Raw genomic sequence first — 24,368 nt, forward strand, 5'->3', positions numbered from 1 at the left:
CAGGTCCCTGCCTCTCCATCCTCCACACTGTACACAGCCTGTACATTTCAGCTCTGGACATTAAGTTCTTGCTTTCTAACACTATCTCTTCAGAAAAAAACTGTTTGCCATCCATACCTGATTGCTGCTTTTAGGAAAGAGGCCACAGGGAGTGAAGAGAGGTACTAAATAGCCAGCAACAGAGTTCCACAACAACAGCTAGAGATAACTAGAGATGCAGCAGGCAGCTGCTGCACCATGCAGACTCATGGTCTGTACTGCAGGACAATTTTGCAATTCTGCTGTGTCCATCATAAACTTTCAGAAACAGCATGACAAAGATGCCTTTTTCTTCTGCTGCAAGAAGATCTCCCTCTGTATGTTGGCCATGCAGCAAGTGGGGGGAGTCTTCCTAAATGTGAGAACACTTGTTTTGGGATAGCCTAGGGGAAAATCAGCCCTTATAGCAGTCCTCTGCTGCCAACCTTGCACTGATAAAGAAGAACCAAATACACTGCACATGTCTCTAAAAGTCAAGCAAGGCCAAATCACTGTACACCTTCAATATTTTCCCATTGCATGGTTTCATGGGGCAGAAACTGCTAGATGCATTGGAAGCAAATTAGGTCAAGCACCTCTGCCTCAAATCAAACCCTGCAGATTTTGATGCTGTGGAAACCACAGCCAATTAATTTTTCAGGAAGTTCATAAACAATCTTTCCCTGCTGTATGGCAGGATCTGTGCCTTATCAGATACCACTGCTCACTGGGTATTGCTGGAGAGAATAACACCTGCTAAAAATTTAAAGAACATGCTCCAAGAGGAATTCAGCACACAGACTGGAAAGTTACTTTGTACACATGATTCAAGAAACAAGGCTTGAGTGAAGTGTGCTATAATTTAGTATTCTGTTAGGACAAAAGCCTACCATATTAATTATATCACCAGGCATTTGTGGGCATGAGGCATATAAATCCCTGTCCTACCACTGTTGTACTTTTGTTTTGTTCCTGGCACACTATAACAGGAAGAGACTGAAAAATCTACAGAAAGCAACAGGTACTATGAATGAAGGAGGAAGGAGCTTTCCCAGAACACTGTAGGTTCCCTCAGATAACATAAATAAAAATGCTTCTCTAAACTCGACTCTTGGCAAACATCATCCTAAAATGGGATAAAAGAGATATCCTGGTATTGCTGCCATAAAGAGTCTTGCAGAAATGCACTTGGAAAAGCTTGCAAAATCTCACCAATAAAAGCCCAGCAGAAGTCTCCCATCATCTTATCTGCACAACTCAATGTATCCTAGATCAACAACAATACAGTTGCTTCCTGGAGTGTTCAAGCACCAATTCTGAGTCAGCACTTGGCAATACAAGGCAGGTCTGAACAGGATTTGAAACTGAACTTTATTTTGTGCTGAAGGTTACTTGCCCTCAGCGTTCAGTCTAGTCTGATCTTCACGAAGCACTCAGATTCACGGCCTTCCCAACTGAAGCACCTTGCTCATCTCAAAGCTGTTGTTTGGTTCGTACAGAGCTTGCCATGCTCAACTGCCAATTCAAAATTAATGCTACCTTGTAATGTGTGTAGGTCCTAGGCCATTTTCACACTCATCCCCCAGGAATCCACAGCTAAAACCAGTAAGGAGTGTACTCGGTACACCTCTGCGTAAAGCTCAGAGCTCTTGAAAATGACCACTGGGAAAACAAAAAAACAAATCTGAAATTAAGGTCTTGCTTTAAACCACAACCAACTCCAGCAGGCAAGCACTCCAGCACTCACAGCTCAGTCTGAGCACAGCCTCCATCCACTGGCCACAGACAAGTTACCCCTAGCCACAGAACCTGCCTAAGTTTGAAACCACAGTACCACTGACCATGTTGGCAACCTGATCAGAGTTGTCACAAAGCTTTAGCTAGGAAAATACCACAAGTGCAATACGTCTTCAGCCTCCAGCAGCCTCTCGAGGAAGAACCATTAAGCCCTCCAATGTGGGGATGTTCAGTCCATCTGAACATACCAAATTAAATTTCTAACAAAGCCACCAGCCTTTTTTTTTTTTTCAGAGGTCTCTCACCCTCAGTCTCAGTTCTTACATCTGGTTTCCCAGAAGGGAAGTGCTAGAGGACAAAACTCTCCCACCTGGTCTAGCTGTAACAAAGGCCACATTCACATAGGTGACCTTGCCATCTGAGACTGTAAACTTCATCCATGAAACAGCTTCTAAAGACACCATGGCCTCCTCATCCTCTCCTCCTTCATGCTGTGGTCACCAGAATCCCATCAGCTCTCCTGATGTAGGTAAGACCAACATATAACACACCATGAAGGCAGGCTGAGACTCCTGTAACGCAAGTGCATTACTTTCTTAGACACAGGGGCTAGTCAAAAGCACTGACATATTTTGTTTGCAGCAGAGGAATTTGGTGCTTGTAATTCACACGGTACTTTAGGCACTCCCTTCCCACTCCTTCTCCCTACAAGGAGTTCCCTGAAATAGGTATCCCACAAGCTCCAAAGCACCTGAGAAGAGGTGATATTATTTGGCACCAGCCTGCTTACTCTCACAGTTGTCCATGTCTGTGTGACAAGCACAGGTACCACAAATAAGGAGAGGGAGGTAAAAGGCCACAACTGATGATCTTATACTCAATCCCCAGAACAAAATTTTATTTACATATCTACAGAGGTTATTCTTCCTCTATTCATGATGTGGGTGAGGTAATAAAAAAATTGTACACTGATGACTTCCAAGAATTCAAACCCCACACAGGACTTTTCACTACATAACCATTTCCCTTTCTTCCCTAGCAAATTGTTTTCAAGAGCCGAACAAGCAGACTGCATTACTATTAGCAAATTACTAATTGGAGAGCACGCTAGGCTATCACAGTTGCCTGTTTAATTCTGCAAAAACAATTGACACCACAGCATACAGGAGAATTACCTACCAGATACACTCTTATTTTGTTTTTAAACTGATATTGTTTTTTTACATCTCTATCCCAATGCCAAGTAACATGTTCACATCCCCAGATGACAAAGATTCATTACTGTTGGTGATTTCCCACCATCCTCTCCTGAGATGCATGAGGAATAGACCCTGTAATACACCTGCATGTGGATCGTTCACATGCTAAATCTCAACTAAATTTACACAGGAAAACTTTTCCCACTTCAGTGCTTGTAGAAGCAGGTATCATATCACCAGATGTGTGAGCACACAAGACAATGCAAATCATGTTTCATGACACCTGAAAGCATGTGAAGCAGCACACAAACCAATCCTCACATAATCAGCTGACTCCAGAGAGGGTAAAAACCTCCAACACCAGCTTATCTCACCATCACAGTCAGTAGCTTTTAAACAGATCTCACACAATGCCACAAAGAATTATTTGGTACCCAGCAACTCTTTTATAGGTCATTTCCTGCAGAAACAAATTTCAACAACTGTAATTAAAAAACACAAACCAAAAAAAAAAAAAAAAAAAAAAAAAAAGTAAAGCACTGAAGGCCAAGAACTCTGCTTTGCCTCACTAACCAAACCAAAAAGATCCACTCAACCAAATCTAGCATCTCCCTGGTTCAGTGGTGGCAGATCAAAGTCCAGAGGCTCAATGCCCAGAGATGACCCCCATAGGGAACAGGTCAGGGCAAGACAAGTTGTTAAGGACAAACCAGCAGAGCTTCCCTGTACCAGAGTGGATATAACAGGAAAGCTTTCTTTTATCAGAAATGCATAGGAACTTCTTGAATAAGGAAGAGGATTCCTTCAAGCAAGAAAGAGGATTTCTTCAAGCAGTGTTAAGTGTTGCCATTCTAATTTCAAGTAATTCTAGCAAGTTCTATATTAAGAGCTTTAAAAAAAAAGCCCTCAAACACACACAATATTAGGTAACCAGACACTGCAGGACAGCTGTAAGAAGGCCTTTCTTCTGGCATCCACATTCCCTCCTGTTCCTGCATCCTCCCGAGCCAGACTGTCAGGCACAAGCCCTGGTCTGCACTGACTACTTCAGTTCTCTCCAAAGACTGATTCCCACATCTATACCCCACCAGGGACAGTCCCATGGCAGCCATCCACTCTGCATACCACACTCTTCCTCTGGCAATTTCTCAGATTCCTCCAAGACCACAGAATATTTGTTGTCCCTTTCAACACGTTATTTAAATTACAGGACACCTCAGCCACTAAACAAGAGGACTTCAAATACAGAGCTTGCAGCACACAGGTTAATATGACAGAAATCTCTAAAAATCTGTGGTGACACATAGGCTACTACCGTGTTTCTACACTGTTACCAACAGCAAGTCACACCAGTCAAGGTTGTCACTTCAACATCACAGAAATCAGCTCTGATTGGTAAACTTAATTATCCATTCTAGAGCCACAGAATGACAGTAGCTTCCCCAAGTCAAACAATCAATCTCCTCTCTTCTCTTGGACCACAGGGCCCTGTTCAGCTTCATCCTGCCACCAAGATCACCCACAGTCAAAGCTCACATGGTGCTGAAGCCTTGTCTCACTGTCTCCAACTAGTACTCTGCTGCAGGTACAGCCTGCAGGATAGCATGACAACAGCCCCAAAACAGCCACAGCATCTACTTTGAAAGTCAAACAAAAAAGATTCCACCTGCAAAACAGGGAAAATAGAAGGTTGCCTAATGTTAGCGTCAGGTTCTGTAACAAGCAGGTGTTGCTCTACTGCAATTGTCTGTGAAAAGAACCCCAGCTACTTAAAACATGACTCCAAAGTGGAATTAGATACCTGACATGAGCCTTTCAGCGAGCAGCAGCTCAGATTTGGAAGCAACTTCAGAGCCCTTCTGACAAAACCAGTCTCACCTGCTCTCGGCTCATCCTGCATGGGGTGACTCGACAGCATGACACACCACAGGATCTTCCACCTCTCAGTTTCCTGACTCCATCCCAGCCACCAAGGGAGGTCATGATAGCTTTTGACTCTAACTCAGGGCTGGTGAGCATGGTTCACTTAGAATCATGTGCATATGGTAGCCTAGTTAGCCCTGCTTTAGCCATGACAGAGAGACTCACAGGAGAACTACACTCTGACACCTCCATCTGTATCCCTTAAGTGACTGGCAGTATAATCCCTGCTTCTGCTCACCCTCAATGTGGGGGACAGGCAGAGTAGAGGCTTGTTATCTCCTCCCTGCTCCGATACCTAAAGAAGGGGATAGCAAGGCAGGTGGCAGATGTGCACTTTCTTTCCACAAGAGACCTTTTGTTAGTCCTCTAGAGCCTTTCAGTAGAGCTCCCCAATGGCTCTGAAGCATCCTTTCGGACAGGGGCTGCTAGGTTTACACAGTATCTTTGCCCATGGCTTTAAATGTTGTCATGTTTCTATTCTGTGAAAACCCGTCTCACCTCATCTTACTTGTGACAATATTTTGTTCATCCTCTGCGATGGACACAGACTCTGACTTCCTTATGTCTGCACTCATACAGCCCCTTCACAAGGCAGAAATAAAGGAAAACCACCAGTCAAACATAATTCCTCCCAGCCCAAACACCAAAAGAATCATGCATAGGACATCAGGACACCTTCTACAAAAGACAGTCTAGAAGAGGCTATGGTGACCCAGACCCAGCCTAGCACAGGGCAAGGGGAAACACCAGCAGGGCAGTTAGCAGGTGCATATGAACACAAGCTTGGAAAATCCAGTCACATTTGTCCAAACAAAGCACACGTGTCTACTATCAGACAGATGGCAAACCACCTCCACCCCCCAATCTCAAGTCACTTAATAGCTTACAGGACATGAATAACCTAAAAGCTCCCCAGTCCAGGGGGCTAAAAGAACATCACATAGAAATGAGAGCATTTCACAATGCCTGTGATGACCCAGCTGAGGTCTTACTGTCTTGGAGAGGTGAACCATTCCTGTTGGTCACTCAAAGACAGATATGACTTTCTTAGCCTGTATGGACGCTTTCATTTATATATAGTGCAAATGTAAAAGAAAAAAAACAACTAAACACACTGAGTTGTTATCAGCCAAGTGGATGACTGCAGCCTCAAAGCAACTGAGATTCCAGCTCAGATGCCAATTCAGTTACTATTTCACCCAGCTACAAAACTGTTTCAAACACAAAAACTTCCTTAAAAGGACCCCAACAAGGCATTTTTATATCACTTTCATTCACTCTTTGCAATAAACCCTCAGAAAACTGAATCCAGAATCTCTATTTTTATTTACCATTTCTATGCACATTAGCCCTATTCCTAGATTATTTCTCTGTGTATTATCAATGGAAGCTATAGTGTGCAGGACAGAGAGGAAAGGGAAGGAAAGGAAAAGCAAAGATTAATCCTCAACTTGTGAACTCTCTTTTTGAAAGGGATTCTAATAAAAATTCTGGGTGACCAAAGAATGCACCATCAGTTTCATGAATGACGACACAGATTGCACAACCACACAGAGAGCCAGACTGCACTTCCATTTTTGAGCACAAATTTGGCAGTGTCTACACAGAAATATTTCCCTTATTAAGGTCAACTGGCTGCAAAGCACTTCTTCAGTGCAGTCCTAAAAAGCCCACAGACCTATTTAAGTATTAGGAGCATTGTAATTGCCAGTGATTTCCACTAAAAGAGCTTGGAAAGAAGCACAGACATCTCCCTCACTACATATTTTCCTATCATTAGACCCCTCTCTTTCCTACACCTTGTCAAAAACGACACCAACCATGATTCACTTGCATGACAGCAAGCTTGGCAGCATGACTTAAACATGCACGCCTCCTGATCAACAAAATAGGGAAGAAAAAAAGTCTTGAGCTTCACGATTGCCATTTGAGGCTTCTAAACAGTCTTTTATTCATAGAGCAGATACACAGCAAGGAATATTTTAGTTTAAAAGCAGACATGCAGGCCTCCCAAGTCAAACCACAGTTCACATTTTTCATACAGTCCAGATCAAACCTGAGCTACATTTAAGCATTATCCATGACAACAAGCAGGCTTCTCAAAATATTAATTTCATCACTCTTCAGCATTTCCACAGATCAACCTTGCCTTTTAAACATGTTTATCTGCTGTTCTCCCAGCTAGAGTCACACAGTATCCATGTATGAGAGAGCCATTCCCTGCCCCAAGGCAGAGTCACACCTGGGATGCTATCCTGTGTCCTTGATAGCAGGGCCTAAATTCCCTGCTGGAGCGCCTCAAAAATGCTGCAACTCCCTTTCCACAGGCAGCATCACCCAGGTGTCATTTGGAGACCTGGCTCAGAAGCCCCAGCTCCTGCTGTGCTCAGCACACAGCTTACCTGAGCCTTCCCTTCCCAGCACACCTGGCCTGGCTCCCAGGCGAGATAAATCCTTTCCCACCTCTAAGAAAACATACGTGGCACAGCCAAGTCCAAGGAAAAGGTCCTTCAATGCCCCTCTCATGCTTCTGAACCTGCTCTGACAATCACTGGGGTCAGCAACAACACCAACTGCCTGCAGACAGTCTGGCTCCTCTTCAAATTTCCATTTTAAAGCATCATCTACTCACAGGGAGAAAAGGGACAGCCACAAAGCATTCACCAGTTAAAAAAAATAAAAGAGATGCATGACTGGAGACTGGAATTCACAAGTTAAATCTCCAGTAGGTGCCCATGACATGTCTGCTGTCATGATTAATTTTGGCAGGTTTCTGGGGAGGGTTGTTGGGGTTTCTTTCAGGGGTTCTGTGGCAGGTTTGGTTTTTTCAGTTTCCAGAGTGGTTTTTTTTGAAAGCAGATCACATTGCCCTGTGCACCATGTCAGCAGAAAGAGATCACTCAGCATGTCTCACAGCATGGGTTCACCTCCCCAGTCCAATGGCTCTTACATAAGTGAGCAGTTGGAGGGAGATACAGCTGATGAAGCCAGGACTCAGGCTGATGAACAAACTGCACCTCCTTATTCTAAGCGATCAGAGGAAAAAAAAACAAAAACAAAAAACAAACAAAAAATAAATCAAATCCCAAAATCCCACACCTTATTCATCCCATTTGCTTATGAACAAATTCAGCACCACTGCTTGATTGAATTATGCTACAGTTCCCTGCACAATTTTAGGCTACCTCTTAATAATGTTCCAATTTAACAACATCCAACATGGTTGTTAAAATGCAGATTTCTGGAGCATTGCTCACAGTCCAGAGTGTGTTTTGATTTCATGCAGATTTACACATCAAAGCACATTTCCCATGGCACTCTGCAAGCTGCAGAGCAAACCCAACCAGAGCAGGAAGGACACCAATTAAGAGGCAGTACCTGCACACACAAAGTAAAACGGATGCTGCTGGAAAACACCACCGATAAAAATCACATCTTTAGAGGTGACAGCACGATCAGTCACCACGATCAGTCACGTTTCAGAGGACAGAGCTTATGCTTTTTCATTTGAGGAAGGAAAAGAAAATGTGCTTGAGAACAGCTCCAAAAGGCACAGTTAAGGAATCAGTTCTAGGTGAGACACTTAAACAAAGACGATGGAGTATCCTTCTCTCTTCAGTGAGGAATGCTTCCCACTAGAGACAGGGCTCACAGGATGCTCAGAGAAAGCTCTTTTTACACATGGCTTTGGAGACCAACAACCCATTGTTTACCACGAGGAGCTTTCCTGCATTCAGAGAGACTGCAGCACAGGCCAGGTTTTGGGAGTGGAGGGTTGAAGTGGGAACAGGGGATACCTGCACTGTTTTAGGAATCTCTATTAATGTTTACAAATAGCTCCAAGGAAGTGGGAGCTGTAGGGTAAAACGAACTAGGGGGGGGAAAAAAACCCAACACCACAGTCCCATTCAAAGGAATTAAAACAAAGATAGGTCAGAGACTTCTCAACAATGGCACTGCCAACTCTCAGGGCCAAAACCCAAAAAGCAGAGAGAAAAGGCACAGACAAAGGGGGATGTAACACCCCCCTCCTCTCAGAATAGGGTTATTTTAAGCCTGTCTCCTTGGAGCTACCCTAATATTTTCTCTCATGACTCAAAACACCAGGGAAAGGAGTTAGAGCAGAGAAGAAAAGAAAAAGAAAAAAAAAAGAAGGAAAAAAAAAATAACAAACCCAAAAAACCACAAAACAGAGCTAGGGCTGACCTCATAAGACACCTTTCTAGAAGGGGCAAAGCTCCAAAAGAGATGAAAGGCAGGTGGACTATGACTTACCTGGAAAAGTGTGTGGGTTGGGTGACCCTCTTTTAAGGCACTTTGAACAAAGGACATGCACAGTGTAGTACAGGCCCGGCCATTCCTGGAGCAGGACATTCAGTTCTTCCACTAAAGGCATAATAGCTTGCCAAGCTGTCCAGATATTTGGTAGGGACGCGTGACTAGCGATAGACAGAGTGTCTGGCTGCAGAGCTCCCCTGGCAGGCCGGTAACTCACCACCACAGGCACCTTTCCCCGGTAGGCATAAATCTGGTATTTGCCATCTGACCGCTGAACCACGTGGTTGTTAATCTGGACACTGTAGCGTGCAAACAAGCCGGGTGGGAAAATGAATGGAAAGCTATATTCAATCTGCAGCTGCTCAACCACAAAGGACTGTCCGCTCGGATTGGTGCCGTTGATCCATGCCTCTGCATGGGGCACCTCGTTTTTCACGTAGCAGGGAAACTTGTACCAAACAGCCGCCCCATTTAAGGGCTTGCATTTGGGTTTGTTGACACAGTAACACAGCCCCATCTTCTCCAGAAGCTCCAGAATGAGCTGCAGATCCTCCCGACTCTGGACGTGAGGCTTAAGAAGGAGACGGATAACATGGGCAGGAAGGAGGCCATGCAGCAAAAAGCCCTCCACGTAATGATGGAGCTGAGTGGTCCTCAGTTCGTCAATCTGAGTGTCACTGAGCAGTTTCTGGAGCAGCACAGTGGCATCCCGCTGGCAAAAGACATTGAGGATGTCTATGAGCCGCGGCAGATTGTGGAACACATACTCCCGCAAGGTGAGATGCTCCTCAAAGTAGAGCAGCTTTCCACTCTCGTGCAGGTAAGACAGGGCACTCTGCAGCCGATCCTCCGTCAGACCTGCCTGCAAGCCCAGCCGGGCAGAGTCCCACCAGCTAAGCCACAACTGCTGTGCTTGAGGCTGGAAGTGCAGCTCCTCCAGCACTTGCCAGGACTTGGGCAACACCCGATGCAGGTTTGGGAAGATATCCCGGTGCTCAGCCACAGAGAGGAGCTTGTCCCGCAGGCGACGCACCTGGCAACGGTCCTGGCAGCTGAAAGGCAGCACTGGAGACAGGATCTGTGGGCGGTGGTTGAGAAGATACTGAAACTGGGCTTTCTTTCGCCGCAAGTTCTTGTCTGAGACCCTGTAAAAGGCAGCATGCGGGCTGGAGCAGCGCAGGTCGAAGTCCTGTCCCAGAGCCTCATCCACCTGCTGGACTAAGCTCTGGAGTCCCTCAGCATCCCTCTTCTCCTGCTGAGCGATCTGGTGATGGATGTCCAGGCACTTCTCTTCCAATTCCCGCTCCGCACAGAGGTCAGCATGGGTTCCCACCATGCACACTACAGCATGGGGCACCTTGGAACTGAGCCAGTGTAAGAAATAGCCCACAGAGGGGTAGAAGTGCTGAGGGACGTAGGCACTCAAATTCACCACCAGCACGTACAAGGCTCCAGGGGAGAGGAAAAAAGACTGGATCACATCATAGCTCGGATCCCCTGCCAGCTCATATACAATGAATGTCAGGCCCCTCTCTGCATCTGCTGTCCAGTCCATCACCTCAATGCCCTTACTGCCTCCTGATAGTCCTAGTCCCAGTGGTGTTCGGGGCGCATTGGGTGGCAGCGACGGTGCACGGGATGTTGCGTCCCCGTTTTCTCGGTGAGAGGGCAAAACACGAGAAGGGATGTCCTGCCGCTCAACAGGGAGATGTTCTACCTGCTGCATGACAGATACCCGAGTTGAGGAATTGTCTTGAGGCTCTGGAAAGGGACAACACCCAACTGCCACCCTCCCAATGTCCTGCTGTTGCCCAGGAAACCCTCTGTGCTGGGTGTTCCCTGCCTCCAGGCTTTCCACGTCCTCTCTCTGCTCATTTTCCTCCATGAGGCACCGTCTCAGCAAAGTCTTTCCTGCGTTCTTTAGGCCCATGAGGACTAGTTTGAGGCGAGGTTTGAGGGCAGGCTGAGAGTGGGCTAGCTCCTGCTGGTAAGCTGCGATGTAGGGGATGCCTTTCATGCACACCTCATAGGGGGGCTGGATGAGGGGGTTATCTTTGATCTTCCATAGGGTGACACGGGAAAGCTGCCCGAAGCCCTCAGGCAGGATGGCGATCTGGTTGCCTTGCAGGACCAGCTCCTCTAGGCTGTGGAGGAGCACAATGGAGTCAGGCAGGTAGCGGATGCGGTTGTTGTCCAGCCAGAGAGTGCGGAGCTGGTGGAGCTGACAGAGGTGAGGGGGCAGCACAGTGAGCTGGTTGCGGCTCAGGTAGAGCTCCTCCAGACTGGGCAGTGCCAAGATGGCAGAGGGGAACTCCCCCAGCAGATTGGATGAGAGGTTCAGCATCTTGAGCCGCTGTAGTCTGCCGAAACCAGCGGGCAGCGCCTGCAGCCGGTTGCTGTCCAGCATGAGGCTCTCGAGGGCGCTCAGCTGGCAGAGACCCTCGGGAAGGGATGCCAGCCCGGTGCCGCTGAGCCAGAGGATCTTGAGGCGGCGGAGAGCAGCAATGCCCTCGGGCAGGGCTCCGAGGTGGCGGTTGCCGGAACAGTCGAGCTCCTCCAGGGCGGCCAGCTCCAGCACCGGGGCAGGGAAGGAGGGCAGCAGGTTGTGGTCGACGTCGAGGGCGCGGAGGTGCCGCAGACGGCCCAGGCCCTCGGGCAGGCGGCGCAGGCGGTTGAAGCTGAGGTCGAGCTCCTCGAGGCAGCCCAGCTCGGCGAGGCGGGGGGGCAGCCCCGGGCCCTCGGCGCCCAGCTCGTTGTGGCTGAGGCTGAGCTTGCGCAGGCCCCGCAGCCCCGCCAGCGCCCCGCCGTCCCCCAGGCCCCGCAGCCGGTTGTGGCTGAGGTCGAGCTCGGCCAGGCGGCCCAGGTGGCGCAGGGCGGCGGCGGGCAGGCGGCCCAGCCGGTTGCGCCGCAGGCTGAGCACCCGCAGCCCGCTCAGGGCGGCACCCACCTCCTCGGGCAGCTCCTCCAGCTCCCGCCCGCTCAGGTTCAGCGCCTCCAGCTCCCCCAGCGCCGCCGCCGCCAGGGACGGGCGGCGAGGAGCGGCGGCACCGGGGGGCGGCGGCGGCCCCCCCGGCGGCCCCGCGTCCGCCTCGGGCTCGGGCTCGCCGGGGCCTCCCCGCAGCTTCCGTGCGCGCAGGGCGGCGTCGCGCCACAGCTGCACCGCCTTCGGGGGCTCCGTCTGAGCCATGGCCGGGGGAGCGGGCCCCCGCCCCGCCCGACCCTACCTGCCGCCGCCGCCGCCGCTCGCCATGGGCGCGGCCACGCTGCGCGTCGCCGCCGCCGCGACGGGCTCGGGGCTCCCCGCGGCTCCGCGCCGGCACTGCCGCCGCGCCGCGCCGCCCCGCGCACGTACCGCCGCCGCCGCCGCCCCGCCGGGGGCGGGACGCGGTCACGGCCCGGCCCCGGCAGCGCCGCGCCGCCCCGCGCCGGGGAGAGCCGGCCTTGCCTCCGGGGGACACCCCGCCCCTGCCTGCCGGGCCCCGACCCGTTCTCACCGGGAAAGAGGGGTCTGCGTGCTGGCCTGAGAGTCCTGGCCGGCGGCTCCTACCGCCGGCAACGCCCCAGAGAGCGGCCCTTCGGGTGCCCCGGTGGGGTGAGCCCGCCTGGCCTCGGAGGCGGTGGGGCGGTAGCGGTGGCGGTGCTGGTGGCGGTGCGGGCGCTCCGCCGGGACCCCGGTGTGTGACAGCCGCCGCCCCGGGTCTCGCCCTGCGCCTGGGCTTGCTGAGAGCTTTGCGAGCCGCCCGACTCACCACGGAATTAGGGCAGAAGCTGTTATGTTACCCCCTGTCATTTTTTCTTGACGCAAGGGCTGATTTTTCATCCAGCCCTGCAAGAAACCGAGGTTAACCTTTCTTCCCATTCAGTAAATGTTCTTCCGTGTTGAGAGAGTGCGAAAGCCGGCAGCCCTCTGGTTAATCGGAGCAACTCTGCCACCTTCCTGCCGTGCTTTGTTTCCTGCGCTGCATCCATCTGGCCAGACCCTAAACACTGCCTTCTTCAGGTTCCTCAGTCAAGCTTTGCTCCAGGGGGTCGGAGAAATAGGCGTGGAAATTTCCACCTCTGATATAGAGGGGGAATAGAACCCTTTTACAGCGGAACCGCGAATCAGGGTGACGAAGGCTGTGGGCGCTCAGTTTTGTTCAGATGTGTGACCTTACCCTTACAAATGGCAGCGATGCACCGTGGCCAAATGTTCACAGATTTTAAAACGTCATTGTCTTTGTTCAGCACTGGACACTCCAGCATGCTTTGGGGGCTTTGGTGCTTCCTTTCACCGTGGAAGTAACCTTTCACCTTATTCTAACAGCTACCGTTGAAGTGTGCTATAAATTATTACTTCAGACCTATGAAAATAAAAATAAAGGATTTGAAATGAAAAGTAGTCTACAGGGCAACCAGGTTCACAGCCTTTATTGTCTTCCTTATTGTGGAAAGCCCTTACAAGAATGACACCTTTCTTTTTGGGTGAACCTGTGCATCTAACTGTGCCTGGAGAGGAGGAGAGAGCTGAACCAACTTTGTGTTGAGCCATAGTCACTGCGCTAAATTATTACATTTACAAATTACTAAAACTACAAGATTGCAAAGGCTCAGATTCAGTTTCTGTGTTTCCTGTCATTAGCAGACAAGCAGGGATAAAAGAATTTTTCAAGCCCTCTGAGTTCTAGCAGACCTTCACCAGGTTTCTGATAAATGCCTGAGAATGACATCACTCTGTGTAGGGAAAATCTTGAGTTGGCTGGCAAAGCCAGCCAAAGGAAACATAGGACAGGGAAGAAAGTCCATAGTGAGAGAAAGTGTGGATGTACGAAGGCAAAACACATCTCCAAGTAGAATTCAGGAGCTGCCCAAAGCCAGCAGAGGCAGTCCTGAGGGCTGGGACCATGTTTTGGCTCTAGGGCCACTGCCTGACTTCTGCTGGAGAAGAGGTATGCAGGGATACTCATGACCCATGAGGCTCTACTGAGAGGTCCTAAACCTGGGGATAAAATTCTTCCAGATCCTGGCCCTAGGAAACAGAAATACTTCATGGCTTCTTGCTAAATTGTGCTCATCTAAAAGTAGTTTCCAACCTTGTATTCATTTATTTTCAGAGCATCCCTGCAGTGGGTCAGTACATCTTTTATTTGGGCTAACCTAGTTTTTGTGTCTGCTTTTCTGAAGGTCACGTGGGAAGTAGCCCTTCACTGTACTCCAAAAGAAGCACTCTCCTTCCTTATTTCTAAAGTGGCACATTCAATTCCTAGTGGAGAAGGAATCATTCTCTTCTCCCACCCTCTTGCCCAATAGCTCTTGTTGAAATGAAACCAGGTTGATGGTTTCATTTCCAGCCTTTATGCAAAACCACCCAACCTGTTGCTATCAAAATTACATTTTTAAATCAAGACAGTCTTTCTAGAAACAGAAGACCTCTGCAGGGAAAATTGACCCTGGCTTCAATGGCAGTGGCCAAATTTTCTTCAATTGCAAGCTTTCTTCTTTCCAGTGCCAGGTAAAGACACCAAAAGCAGCATCATTATTGAGGGCCACCCACCCCATGATTCCTGTGGGCACTGCAGATCCTCTCTGAGGCCAGGGCAGGCTTCCAGTTGCTATATGACCTGCAGCAAGTGAACTCAAAAGGCTGCCACTGCATTGTTTCCCATGGGAAAACTGGAGGAGCTCCTCCACTGGGGATGCTCCAAGCAGCTGCTTGGCTCAGTCAGCTGAAAAACACCAGGGAGAGAAGTGCTTATCTCCATCTGCCTGCTATTAGAGGTCATAGCCTGTATTAAACATATCTTTCTGGCAGCATGCAAGGACAGGGTAAGTTCTTTTCACTAAGCAGGGAAAGTTTTGACTGTCAACCTTCCTATCAAAATATGCAAAGCAGCAGGAGCTGAATTCCACCCCATCGAGAGGGAGAAGTCATGCAACACTGTTCAAACTTTGATAAGCTCCTGTAGGTGATGAATGAAGCTAAGGCAGAAGAAACATGATGAACAGTATGTTGACACAAAGACATCCCCAGAGCTGCTTGAAGGTTTTCCAAAGAGGGAAGCTCTGGTGCTTTCCTATGAACCTTACACTTTATCCCCTTATGTTTGCATGAGTCTGCAAATCTCTGATGGTCAGCCAGGGATGGTTTCTCTTGGCTTTTTCAACACATTCACCACAGTCAAAGCTGCCAATAGGGAATGAGATAGGTAGGTTCTGGGGAAAAGGAAGATTCTATTTATCAGAAAATGTGGCTTTTGGTACAGACCTAGATGATCCCTTATCTTCCCATCTTCTTAGGCAGAGGAGACATATTTTTCCAAACATGACTTTCTCATTTCCTCTCAATTTACTCATTAGCTTACTAAAGGTCCATTAAACATGAGCATCAGCATACTGGATGCTGGTTTTGGAGTAATTTCCTAGTTTTTGGAGGTTAACAATATTCATAAACCACACCAAACCCCTCTCTTGCTGCTCAGGATCAGCTGGGACTTACAGCCAGGTGGCTGTAAAATTGCCAGGAAATCTATAAAGCATTTTATATTAAAAAAAAAAAAAATCCCATTTCAGTGGGTTCCATTATATGTCAAAATTGCATTTGCAGTTATTAATTTTAAATAGTAGTCCTGCAAAATCCTATTGATGGAATTTAATTATTCAGATGAAATCTGAAGTGCTTCCACTTTACTGAGCCCTGCACCTGCATCATTAATAAGATTTCTATGTAAAGAACCTTCTTACTGAGTCAGGCAAAAGGCACTGAGTAATCAACAATATTTTAGGCCCTTGCAGGATAAGAGGTGCAAATGTAACCAGCTGCTTGTGACAGGACATGAACTTAAATCAGCTCAACAGAAGCACCAAGCTGCTGTCGTAAGCAGATGCAGGGTGTGCTGTGGGCCAGTGCAAAGCTCACAGGCTCTGGCACCAGCAGTGAGTGAGGCTGGCAGGCCCTTGGGAGACTGCATGCCCTCTGCACCACCAGACATGCAGCCCACTTGTTAAAAACCCCAGGGTCCTGCTTTGGCACCAGTTCTTGTCTCCAAGGGCTCAGTGGCTGGCTGGAGAATAAGCAGTGGGTTGACTGACTGCTTTCAAAGATCCTCCACACGTTCCTCCTCAACCTCAAGTAGAAGTCCTGTGAGGATAAAATTTTGCTGAGACCTGCATTCTCCACACTGTTTTGCCCACCATTTGTACGGGAGTACTATGAATCTACCCCAAGGCTTAACAAGCCATATATGGTGATGGCAGCACTTGAAGAGATCCTGGAAATGCTCTGGGCAGAGGAAAGAGAAGGGCAGGGATGACTAACACTGCTGTTTGCCTCAGCCTTCTGCAGGGGAGCGGTGGGGCTGTACTTGTGGGGCAGGAAGACTAAGGAGAAATTTGGGAATGCAGTAGGATAGGGACCCCCGCAATGTGGGAGTGTGAAGAGGAGGTGCATCCCCAGAACTGCCCAATGTAACCCATGACCAGTACCCACTTCCCCATCGATAGGTCTCATACTGTCAATCCTAATTGCTTTGCTTGTTTCTTCCTAGGCACAGGAATTCCTTAATAGAATCACAGGAAGGTTTGTGTTGGAAGAAACCTTTAAAGATGATAAATCCAACCCCCTTGCCTTGGCAGGGACATCTTCAACTAGGTCAGGTTGCTCCAAGCCCCATCTCACCTGGCCTTGAACACTTCTGGAGGCAGGGCATCCGTAACTCCTCTGCGCAACCTGTTCCAGTGCCTTACCACCCTCATGGTAAAGAATCTCTTCCTAACATCTAATCTAAATCTCTCCTTGTTTAGTTTAAAACTGTTCCCCCTTGTTCTGTCACTATATGCCTGTGTAAGAGTCCTTCTCTCCTTTTTCTTATACTTCTGCTTTAAGTACTGGAAGGATACAATGAGGTCTCCCTGGAGGCTTATCATCTCTAGGCCGAACAACCCAGTCTGTCTTAATAGGAGAGGTGCTTCAGCCCTCTGATCATCTTTGTAGCCCTTGTCTTGACTTGCTTCAACAGGTCTAGAGGACCCCAGAGTTAGATATAGTATTCCAGGTGAGGTCTCACAGGAGAGGATTAGAGGGAAAGAATTTCCTTTGTTCTGCTGGCCATGCTTCAGTTTATGTAGCCCAGTACACAACTGGCTTTCTAGCCTGTGAGTGCACATTGCTGGATCATGTCCTGCTTTTCATCTACCAATACCTCTCTGGCCTTCTTTTGAAGGTTGACCCTGAGTATAGCATTCCTTACTCAATTCTACAACCAACAATTACATTTTCAGGCCACCATGCATCCCCAGTTTAAAAAATGCTACTTGTATTTTAAAATTCGTTTGGGAAGTAGAATAAATGTTTGCATACCTATTAATTTCATACAAGTGATGCCTTGGTTTATGGGAAATACAGAGAGAGCAAAGGAATATGAGGTTTTTTTGCCACTGATGCCACAGAAGCAATTGGAGGGTGGCATATAAACTGTGGGAAGCCAGTGGTGAGCTGAACAAAGCCAGTGGTAAGCTGAACAAGTGTATGCTGATGCTCTGGCCTCTTAAATATCTTACAAAGCTTGGTTCTGACAAAGGGGGATATTGCAATTAGCTTGCAAAGTCCTTTTGGAACTTTAAAATGAAAGGCAGCTGTGAAGCAGTAGCTGTACAGATTCAAGTGCCAGGGAGGTCCTGCTGAGCTCTCTCAGTGCCTGGTCAAGGCGCATGCCTTCTAAGTCATGGAACAAACAAGAACTGAGCTGGGCACATTCACATTCTCCACTAGTCATTGTGACTGATTTAATGCCTCCCTTCTCATTACCAGCAGAAAGGTATGTAGTAGCACTAGACCAGATCCAAATTTCTTCTGAATTCCTATTTTCTGATTTTCTGTGCTCCCAGCGCTAGACCTATCAGTGCTTCTTCAGCACATCACATGGTGGTGCTATGCAAACACTTCCTAAAGCCCTTTTGCTACCAAACAGCTAAGGATGAGGCTGGCTAGGATGAGGCTAGCTGGCCTTGGCCATATTAAATCCTTTTAACAGGAATTCCTCATCACTCTTCCCATTCTCTGACCTGTGGCTGCTGCCCTACCAGGTGTACTGAGAATTTTCCAGAAATTGTTGCTGTTGATATTATTCCTGTCAATGGAATCTCCCTTTTCTCACAGATTAAAGTTAAGTGATCTCTCAGTAACACCTATTAGAGCGTTCTGACTTAAACCATAATTGTTTATATCCTCCCTAGATATCAGAAAGCCAGGAGAACTGTGATCTCAGCTTTCTTCTGCTTTCCAAATCCAACCCAAAATCCTTATTTAAATGCTTCTGCTTCTGCCCACGTTCTTCAGATCTGCTTATTCTTACAGAGGGCATCTTTTGATCCCTGATATCCCTAGATTTCTCTTCCTTACCTTTTAGCACTGGTTACCCTGGGTAACCTTTTGCCTGGCTGCCCCAGCTTCCTGTTCCAGCTCTCCACATTCTGCTGTTTCTGAGCAAATGGAGTGTTCCCCACTTGGCTCCTCTCCACCATTTGCTCCATGTGGCTTTTAAGTGACTGCCTTGCTCTGGCCAACAGGCTCTGCGCCAGTGCTGCTTTCCTCCATGGAATGAGTAAAGAAGTGGCCTTTCAGCTTAGCTAATCAACTTTTAAAGAACTGCGAGGCTCCACTTAAGTTTCTCCATCAGCTTTCTCTCCTAGTCTCACTCCATCATTTCCTGGCTTTACAAAAAGAGCTGTACTGGAATGAAGCAGTGTTCAAAGCCAGGTTGGATAAAGCCTTGAATGGCCTGGTCTAGAGGGAGGTGTTCCCTGCCTATGGCAGGGGATGTTGGGACTAGATGATCTTTAAGGTCCATTCCAAGCTCTTAACATTCACGATTCTGTGATTCTACGAAGCCACGCTGCCGGCTGGATCGCCTGCAGGGGAAGGGAGGTGAGCGCTGGCTACCCATGGGGGCCGGGTAACCCACCCACCTCTGGCGTGACCAGTAAAGGAATGTGATTTGTTTGTCACTTGTTATAAATGAGAATTTATTCAGCCAGATTAAAAATAAAAATAATTTTATTTGCGGTCAGATTCTATCTAGTCAGCCACACGGAAAGGACAGAGCCGAGCCCGGGATCGACCCTGGGTGTGCAACAAGGAGTCAGCCTCAGCAGAGGTTTTCTCCTATGCCCACACACCTCCATCCTGGCATAGGCGGTTTTTATAGGGAAAATTCTGCCTGAGGCCAAGGTTTTAGCAATCAGTCCTTTCTTTTATTTGGAGAAGGGGGGGAGGAACTAATACAACGGGCATGATTTAACAAGCATCCAATATTACATATTTCATACAAGGAATGGCGCGAATTATATTTACTATACATAACATCACTGATGCCACAAAAGCACCTGGATGGTGAAACATGAATTGTGGAAAGCCGGCGGTGAGCTGAACAAGTTCATACCGATGCTTCTTAAGTACTTCACAAAGCCTGGATCTGACCATGGGGTGTTGCAATTAGCTTGCAAAGCCCTTCTGTAGTTTTGACACGAGCGGCGGCTGTGCAGAAGCAGCTGTTCAGACTCCGGTGTCGCAGCCGGATCGCGCCGTGCAGGCGGAAGAAGGGCGCCTCGCCCCTACAGCGGGCTCCGCGGGTGAACGCCGTCCCTCGCCCGCCCCTCCGAGGCCACGCCTGACGAGTTGCCGTCCCGCCCCTCTCCCGGCCCAGCGGCTCCCGGGCAGCGCCGGCCCCACCCGGACTCGGCCCCGCCCCGGGCTCCGCCCGTCCCTCCCGCGCGGCCGGCAGGGGGCAGGCGCGCCCCGCGCGGGGCGGTGCCGGGGCGGTGCCGGGGCGGTGCCGGGGCGGTGCCGGGGCGGTGCCGGGGCGGCGCCGGGGCGGTGCCGGGGCGGCGCCGGGGCGGCGCCGGGGCGGCGCCGGGGCGGTGCCGGGGCGGTGCCGGGGCGGTGCCGGGGCGGTGCGGCCGCGCCCCGCGGGCCCCGCGCGGGCGTCACGTCCGTGCGCGGCGCTCGGGGTTGGCGGACGGGCGGAAGCGCGGGCGGGGCGGCGCCGTTGCCGCAGTGACGGGGCCGGGAGGGGCGGAGCGGCGCGAAGATGGCGGCGGTGCCGCCGCGTCGCTCCCAGCACCACCATCACCACCACCACCCGCCGCCCGGCCCGGCCGCACCGCCGCCCACCGCCGCCTCGCCGCCGCGCAGCCCCAGCCTGGCACCGGCCGCGCAGCGCCCCAGCCTGGCCGGCCCCGAGGGCGAGGCGCCCCCCGACGCGGACCGGCCCCCGGCCGCGGAGTGTGCGGAGGGGTCGGGCGCCGCCGCGCCTGTCCCGCCGCCGGGCTCGGGCAGCAGCTCCAGCGGCTCTTCCTCGTCTTCCTCGTCCTCGTCCGCGTCGTCGTCGGCGGCGTCGAGCCCGGCGGCGGAGAGTCCCGAAGCGGCGGGGCCGGGCGCGGCGAGCGGGGCGTTCCGCGAGCTGCTGGAGGCCTGCAGGAATGGGGACGTGACGCGCGTGAAGCGCCTGGTGGACACGGGCAACGTGAACGCCAAGGACATGGCGGGGCGCAAGTCCACGCCGCTCCACTTCGCCGCCGGTGGGTACCGGAGCCTCCCGTGCCCGGCCGGGGCAGTGACAGCGAGCGGGACAGGCAGGGCTCTCCTGGAATAGCTTCGGGCAGCGCCTCGGTGACTCGGGAGTGGGCAAGCCTAAGCTGGAAGAGTGTGAGCACACGCTCTTCCCCAGCGGCGTTTCGCTACAGGCTGTCGGGAGCTGGTTGTTAAATCCCCTTCCTTTGGGTGAAACCAGTGGGAGAGGAGATCCTGGGAGCGTAAAGAGACTCTAAGACCTAAGAGTATGGACAGTGATCTCGGTGTTTGATATCCATGGGCTGCTGCAAAGTTGTGCAGTGGACTTAGGAAGCAGGAAACTGAAATTCAGGACAGAGTTGACTTGAAGTATGGGTTTCATCTGCGTTCTAACAGCTCAGAGAGTCCTGTGATGCACAAGTACTTCAGTCTTGATGCCTTGTACTTTGTAACTTCTCTCATTTCAGCATGGTTGCTGGTTGATGTCTGCATCTCTTGTGGTCTGAGTAGGCTGGGGAAAGGGATCAAGTGGAACAGCTGAACGGTATAAGTTAGATTAGTGTCCAAGAAAAAATATACTTATTTGTGCAGAAAAGAGATGTCATTGTGATCAGAACTAATGTTATAAAAACAGTTTAGCAGTAAGGTCCAACAGTGTAGACTAACTGGAAGTAAATATTACCTTTTGGCAAATGGAACTGTAACAGATTACTGCAGTTCATAAAAAAATATTTCTTACAGGGTGTATTCTTCACTGGAGGCACACAAAATTCATTATAAAAGTAAAATGAAGACAGTCTTTTAAATCATTACTCCTAAGTCAGGGCTTGTACAATTGCTAGATCTGTGGTCAGTCTGAGAGCTCTCTGAGGTGTGCCAGGGTGTCACAGAACTGCACCTTACATAGTGAAGTGCACAGATCTAGCTTGAGCTTTGTGGTGCACTGGTACACATAAATTAAGATAATTAACAAGTCTGTATCGAGTGATAAGTGTTTGAGTGCTGGCATGTAGCTCTAAGTCATGTTTAAATCAGTAGCAAAATGAACATTTTATGGCACAGTGTTGCCTGGCACTCTGAATAGTGCTGTACAATTTATAAGTTAGATAACACACACTGAGACTGTATGGGTTTGTTTTCATTTTCAAAGTACAAGAGGTATTTGACAATGCCCCTAAGGGAACTTTTGGTCCTGGGCTGTTTCCTTTTCTTTCTTTGATCTCTGAGCTCTACTGCTGAGACGGGGCTTAAGCAAGTGGAGTTTAAAACGCAGCAAATTTCTGGGGTATGGAGATGGACTTAATTTTGATGAACCTTGAACTTACTTCTGGTACCAACTGCATGTGTGCTTATGAAGTTCTTAATGTTTTGGAAAGCTTGAGTCTGCTCTGCTACTTTTGGATTCAAACTTAAAGTTAGATCTTGCTGTTTCCCCTAAAACTCTGAGATCTCAGGTTGTAACTTCAGTGTCTGTACAAACTGTAGTGCTGAAGCTGCAGCGGGTAATGTCTGCTCTGATTAGAGAAGAAATGGACAAAACTTAATTGAGGGGGTAAGGTTTTGAAAGTTGATAGTATTATTAAGATGTTACTGTAATAGCAGTGGAAGGTGATTTGTTGTAGCATGAGGAAAATAGCAAATGAAGTTACTGTATCTAACAAATTCCCATATCCATTTTTCTAGATTTAAAGACTTCCCTTAGATACCATACCTACTTTATCTCAAATGGCTGCTTGTCTGGTGCCAGTGGATTAGACATGTAAGAGCATTAGGCACGTTTCTTATTACATAGATCTTGAGATCATCATTTTGGAAAGGTCTGTAAGCAAGCATGTTGTTTGAATGCAATTGATCTTAAGCAGTGTATACCTGCCAGTGATGCAGTGTGTTGATTTGATCTCTTTTGTGGGCCAAAGGTAAAATAAAACTTGTTTGCTTATGAGCATAGCAGTCTGCTGTGTATAGGAAGCTGTGTTTTGGATAATAGCCCATGTTTATGAGCCACACATAGTGTGAATTGTATGGCCTTCAGTAGGGAATGGGTGGCTGAGAGTGCAGGAGGTCGTGTTTTAAACTGCTTTTTTCAATCTTCTTGAAGCTAAACTCTTAGGTGAATAGAGTTTCACTTCTGATGTTGTGATTTGTGAAAGAGGAATTCTCCTTCTAATTTCGTCTTCATTTCCCGTTTTTGGTACTGAACTTTATTTATTTTGTTTTTCCTTCCCCCTCTCACAGGGTACTCGACTTCTCCCCAGCTCAGTCTGTTTTTTCAGATGTCTATCTTGGCAGCAATGCCAGGCAGTTAAGTTCTTTTACTGTAATAGGGAAGGATAACTTCCCCAGTTATAGTTCCTTGTGAAAAATATTGTTTTGGTTTCCTTAGGCTTTATAAGGTTTCTAATTTGAAAATCACCTTTATGTCCTTTCTTGTGGCAGGACTATAAAATGAGGGACTTCTGATAGCACTCAGAATCCTTGGCATAGATGTAAGCTGGAGAGCTGAAATCTGTTACCAATTATTTTAAAAGCTGGGGATAGGTCCGAATCTGTTTCTAGGAGTCGGAATCACCTGTCCATTATTCACTTCCAGATAAATTGTGCATGGCTGCATCAAATTGGAGCAACAGTTTTATTCACATTTTCTCTGTTTAGGATACCTGAACTGCCAATTGAACTGAATAAAGGGGAAGTGGTTCTTCGGCTCTGTGTTGAAGTGTCAAGTAGCGTGCTGAATAAATCTGACCTGCTTTATTAACCTAGCTGTTAATAAAGGAGAAATTAATACTGAGGTGATATCACAGTTATAGAGGCCTCTCATGCAAGCAGGAAGAGGTTGAGCAAAGCATAATTTTCCTTTCATCCTCCTTGCTTGGAGAGGGGAAAACTCAGTCCTGTATCAACTGCTATGTTGATTGCAGGATATTTGGATCTCTGGTACTAGCGTAGGCTTTGGATATTGTCCAGCAGCACCCAAACAGCAGGTTTGAAAGACTTGAAAGTGATTGAGTGACTTTAAAACATGCACAAAAAAATAAATTAAGTGGAAGTATAAACTGAATTTTACATTCAGTTTATTTCAATAAAATCTAGCTTGCTAAAAAAATTTAAAAAGTAGCTGTGCTAAGCATGGAAAAAGGTATGTTTGGTTTAACTTTTTATCAATACTGGTGGCCAAAAGCAGATATCTAGAGAAGAGTTATATACTTATTCTTTCCATATGATACTTCTCTGAGTACTCTTCATGCAGTTTGTAGCTTAGCAATTGTCTGAACAAAACCCAGGTTTTAAATGTTATTAGAGGGTCATCCTGTGCTAAGGAGTTAATTAAATAATTGAACTGTTAACTTGTGTTAGAAGTAACTTGTTTTCTGTTGTACTTTGCACCCTCTTCATTGGAATATTCTGTGTTCTACATACCAACATTCTTCTTCAAACTGGGTTGAATGAGACACACTTTTTCACTCGCTTGTCTTTCTGCTGCATTCCTTTGATCTAAACATGTTACCTCTTTTCCTTGAGAAAGATCTGTCATTGTTTATTTCACGAAAATAAGAACATATTTTCTGTACTATATGCCCTTCAGTGGCTGAAACTACTTGTAACAACAGTGTTTTCTGTTCTTGTAAATTGGCCCGACAATTCTGCATTTGATGGTGTTGCTGACACGT

General features: G+C 48.4%; 2 protein-coding genes across 4 annotated transcripts in view; one reads left to right on the plus strand and one right to left on the minus strand.

Annotated features, from left to right (window-relative positions):
- The window catches only part of MFHAS1 (multifunctional ROCO family signaling regulator 1), a 35,320-nt gene extending 22,978 nt beyond the window's left edge, over nt 1-12,342 (minus strand). For all 3 annotated transcript variants that reach the window (XM_077782938.1, XM_077782937.1, XM_077782936.1), the window contains exon 1: nt 9,153-12,342. In XM_077782938.1, the coding sequence (XP_077639064.1) occupies nt 9,153-12,342 (3,190 nt within the window). The remainder of the gene's footprint in view (nt 1-9,152) is intronic.
- A 7,867-nt stretch (nt 12,343-20,209) lies between these two features.
- Nucleotides 20,210-24,368, plus strand: part of TNKS (tankyrase) — a 125,324-nt gene continuing 121,165 nt past the window's right edge. Inside the window, exon 1 of the mRNA XM_021532595.3 lies at nt 20,210-20,708. Within this exon, the coding sequence (XP_021388270.1) occupies nt 20,219-20,708 (490 nt within the window). The 5' untranslated portion in view covers nt 20,210-20,218. The remainder of the gene's footprint in view (nt 20,709-24,368) is intronic.

This window comes from Lonchura striata, chromosome 4, assembly GCF_046129695.1.
Source record: "Lonchura striata isolate bLonStr1 chromosome 4, bLonStr1.mat, whole genome shotgun sequence".
Taxonomy (NCBI): Eukaryota; Metazoa; Chordata; class Aves; order Passeriformes; family Estrildidae; genus Lonchura; species Lonchura striata.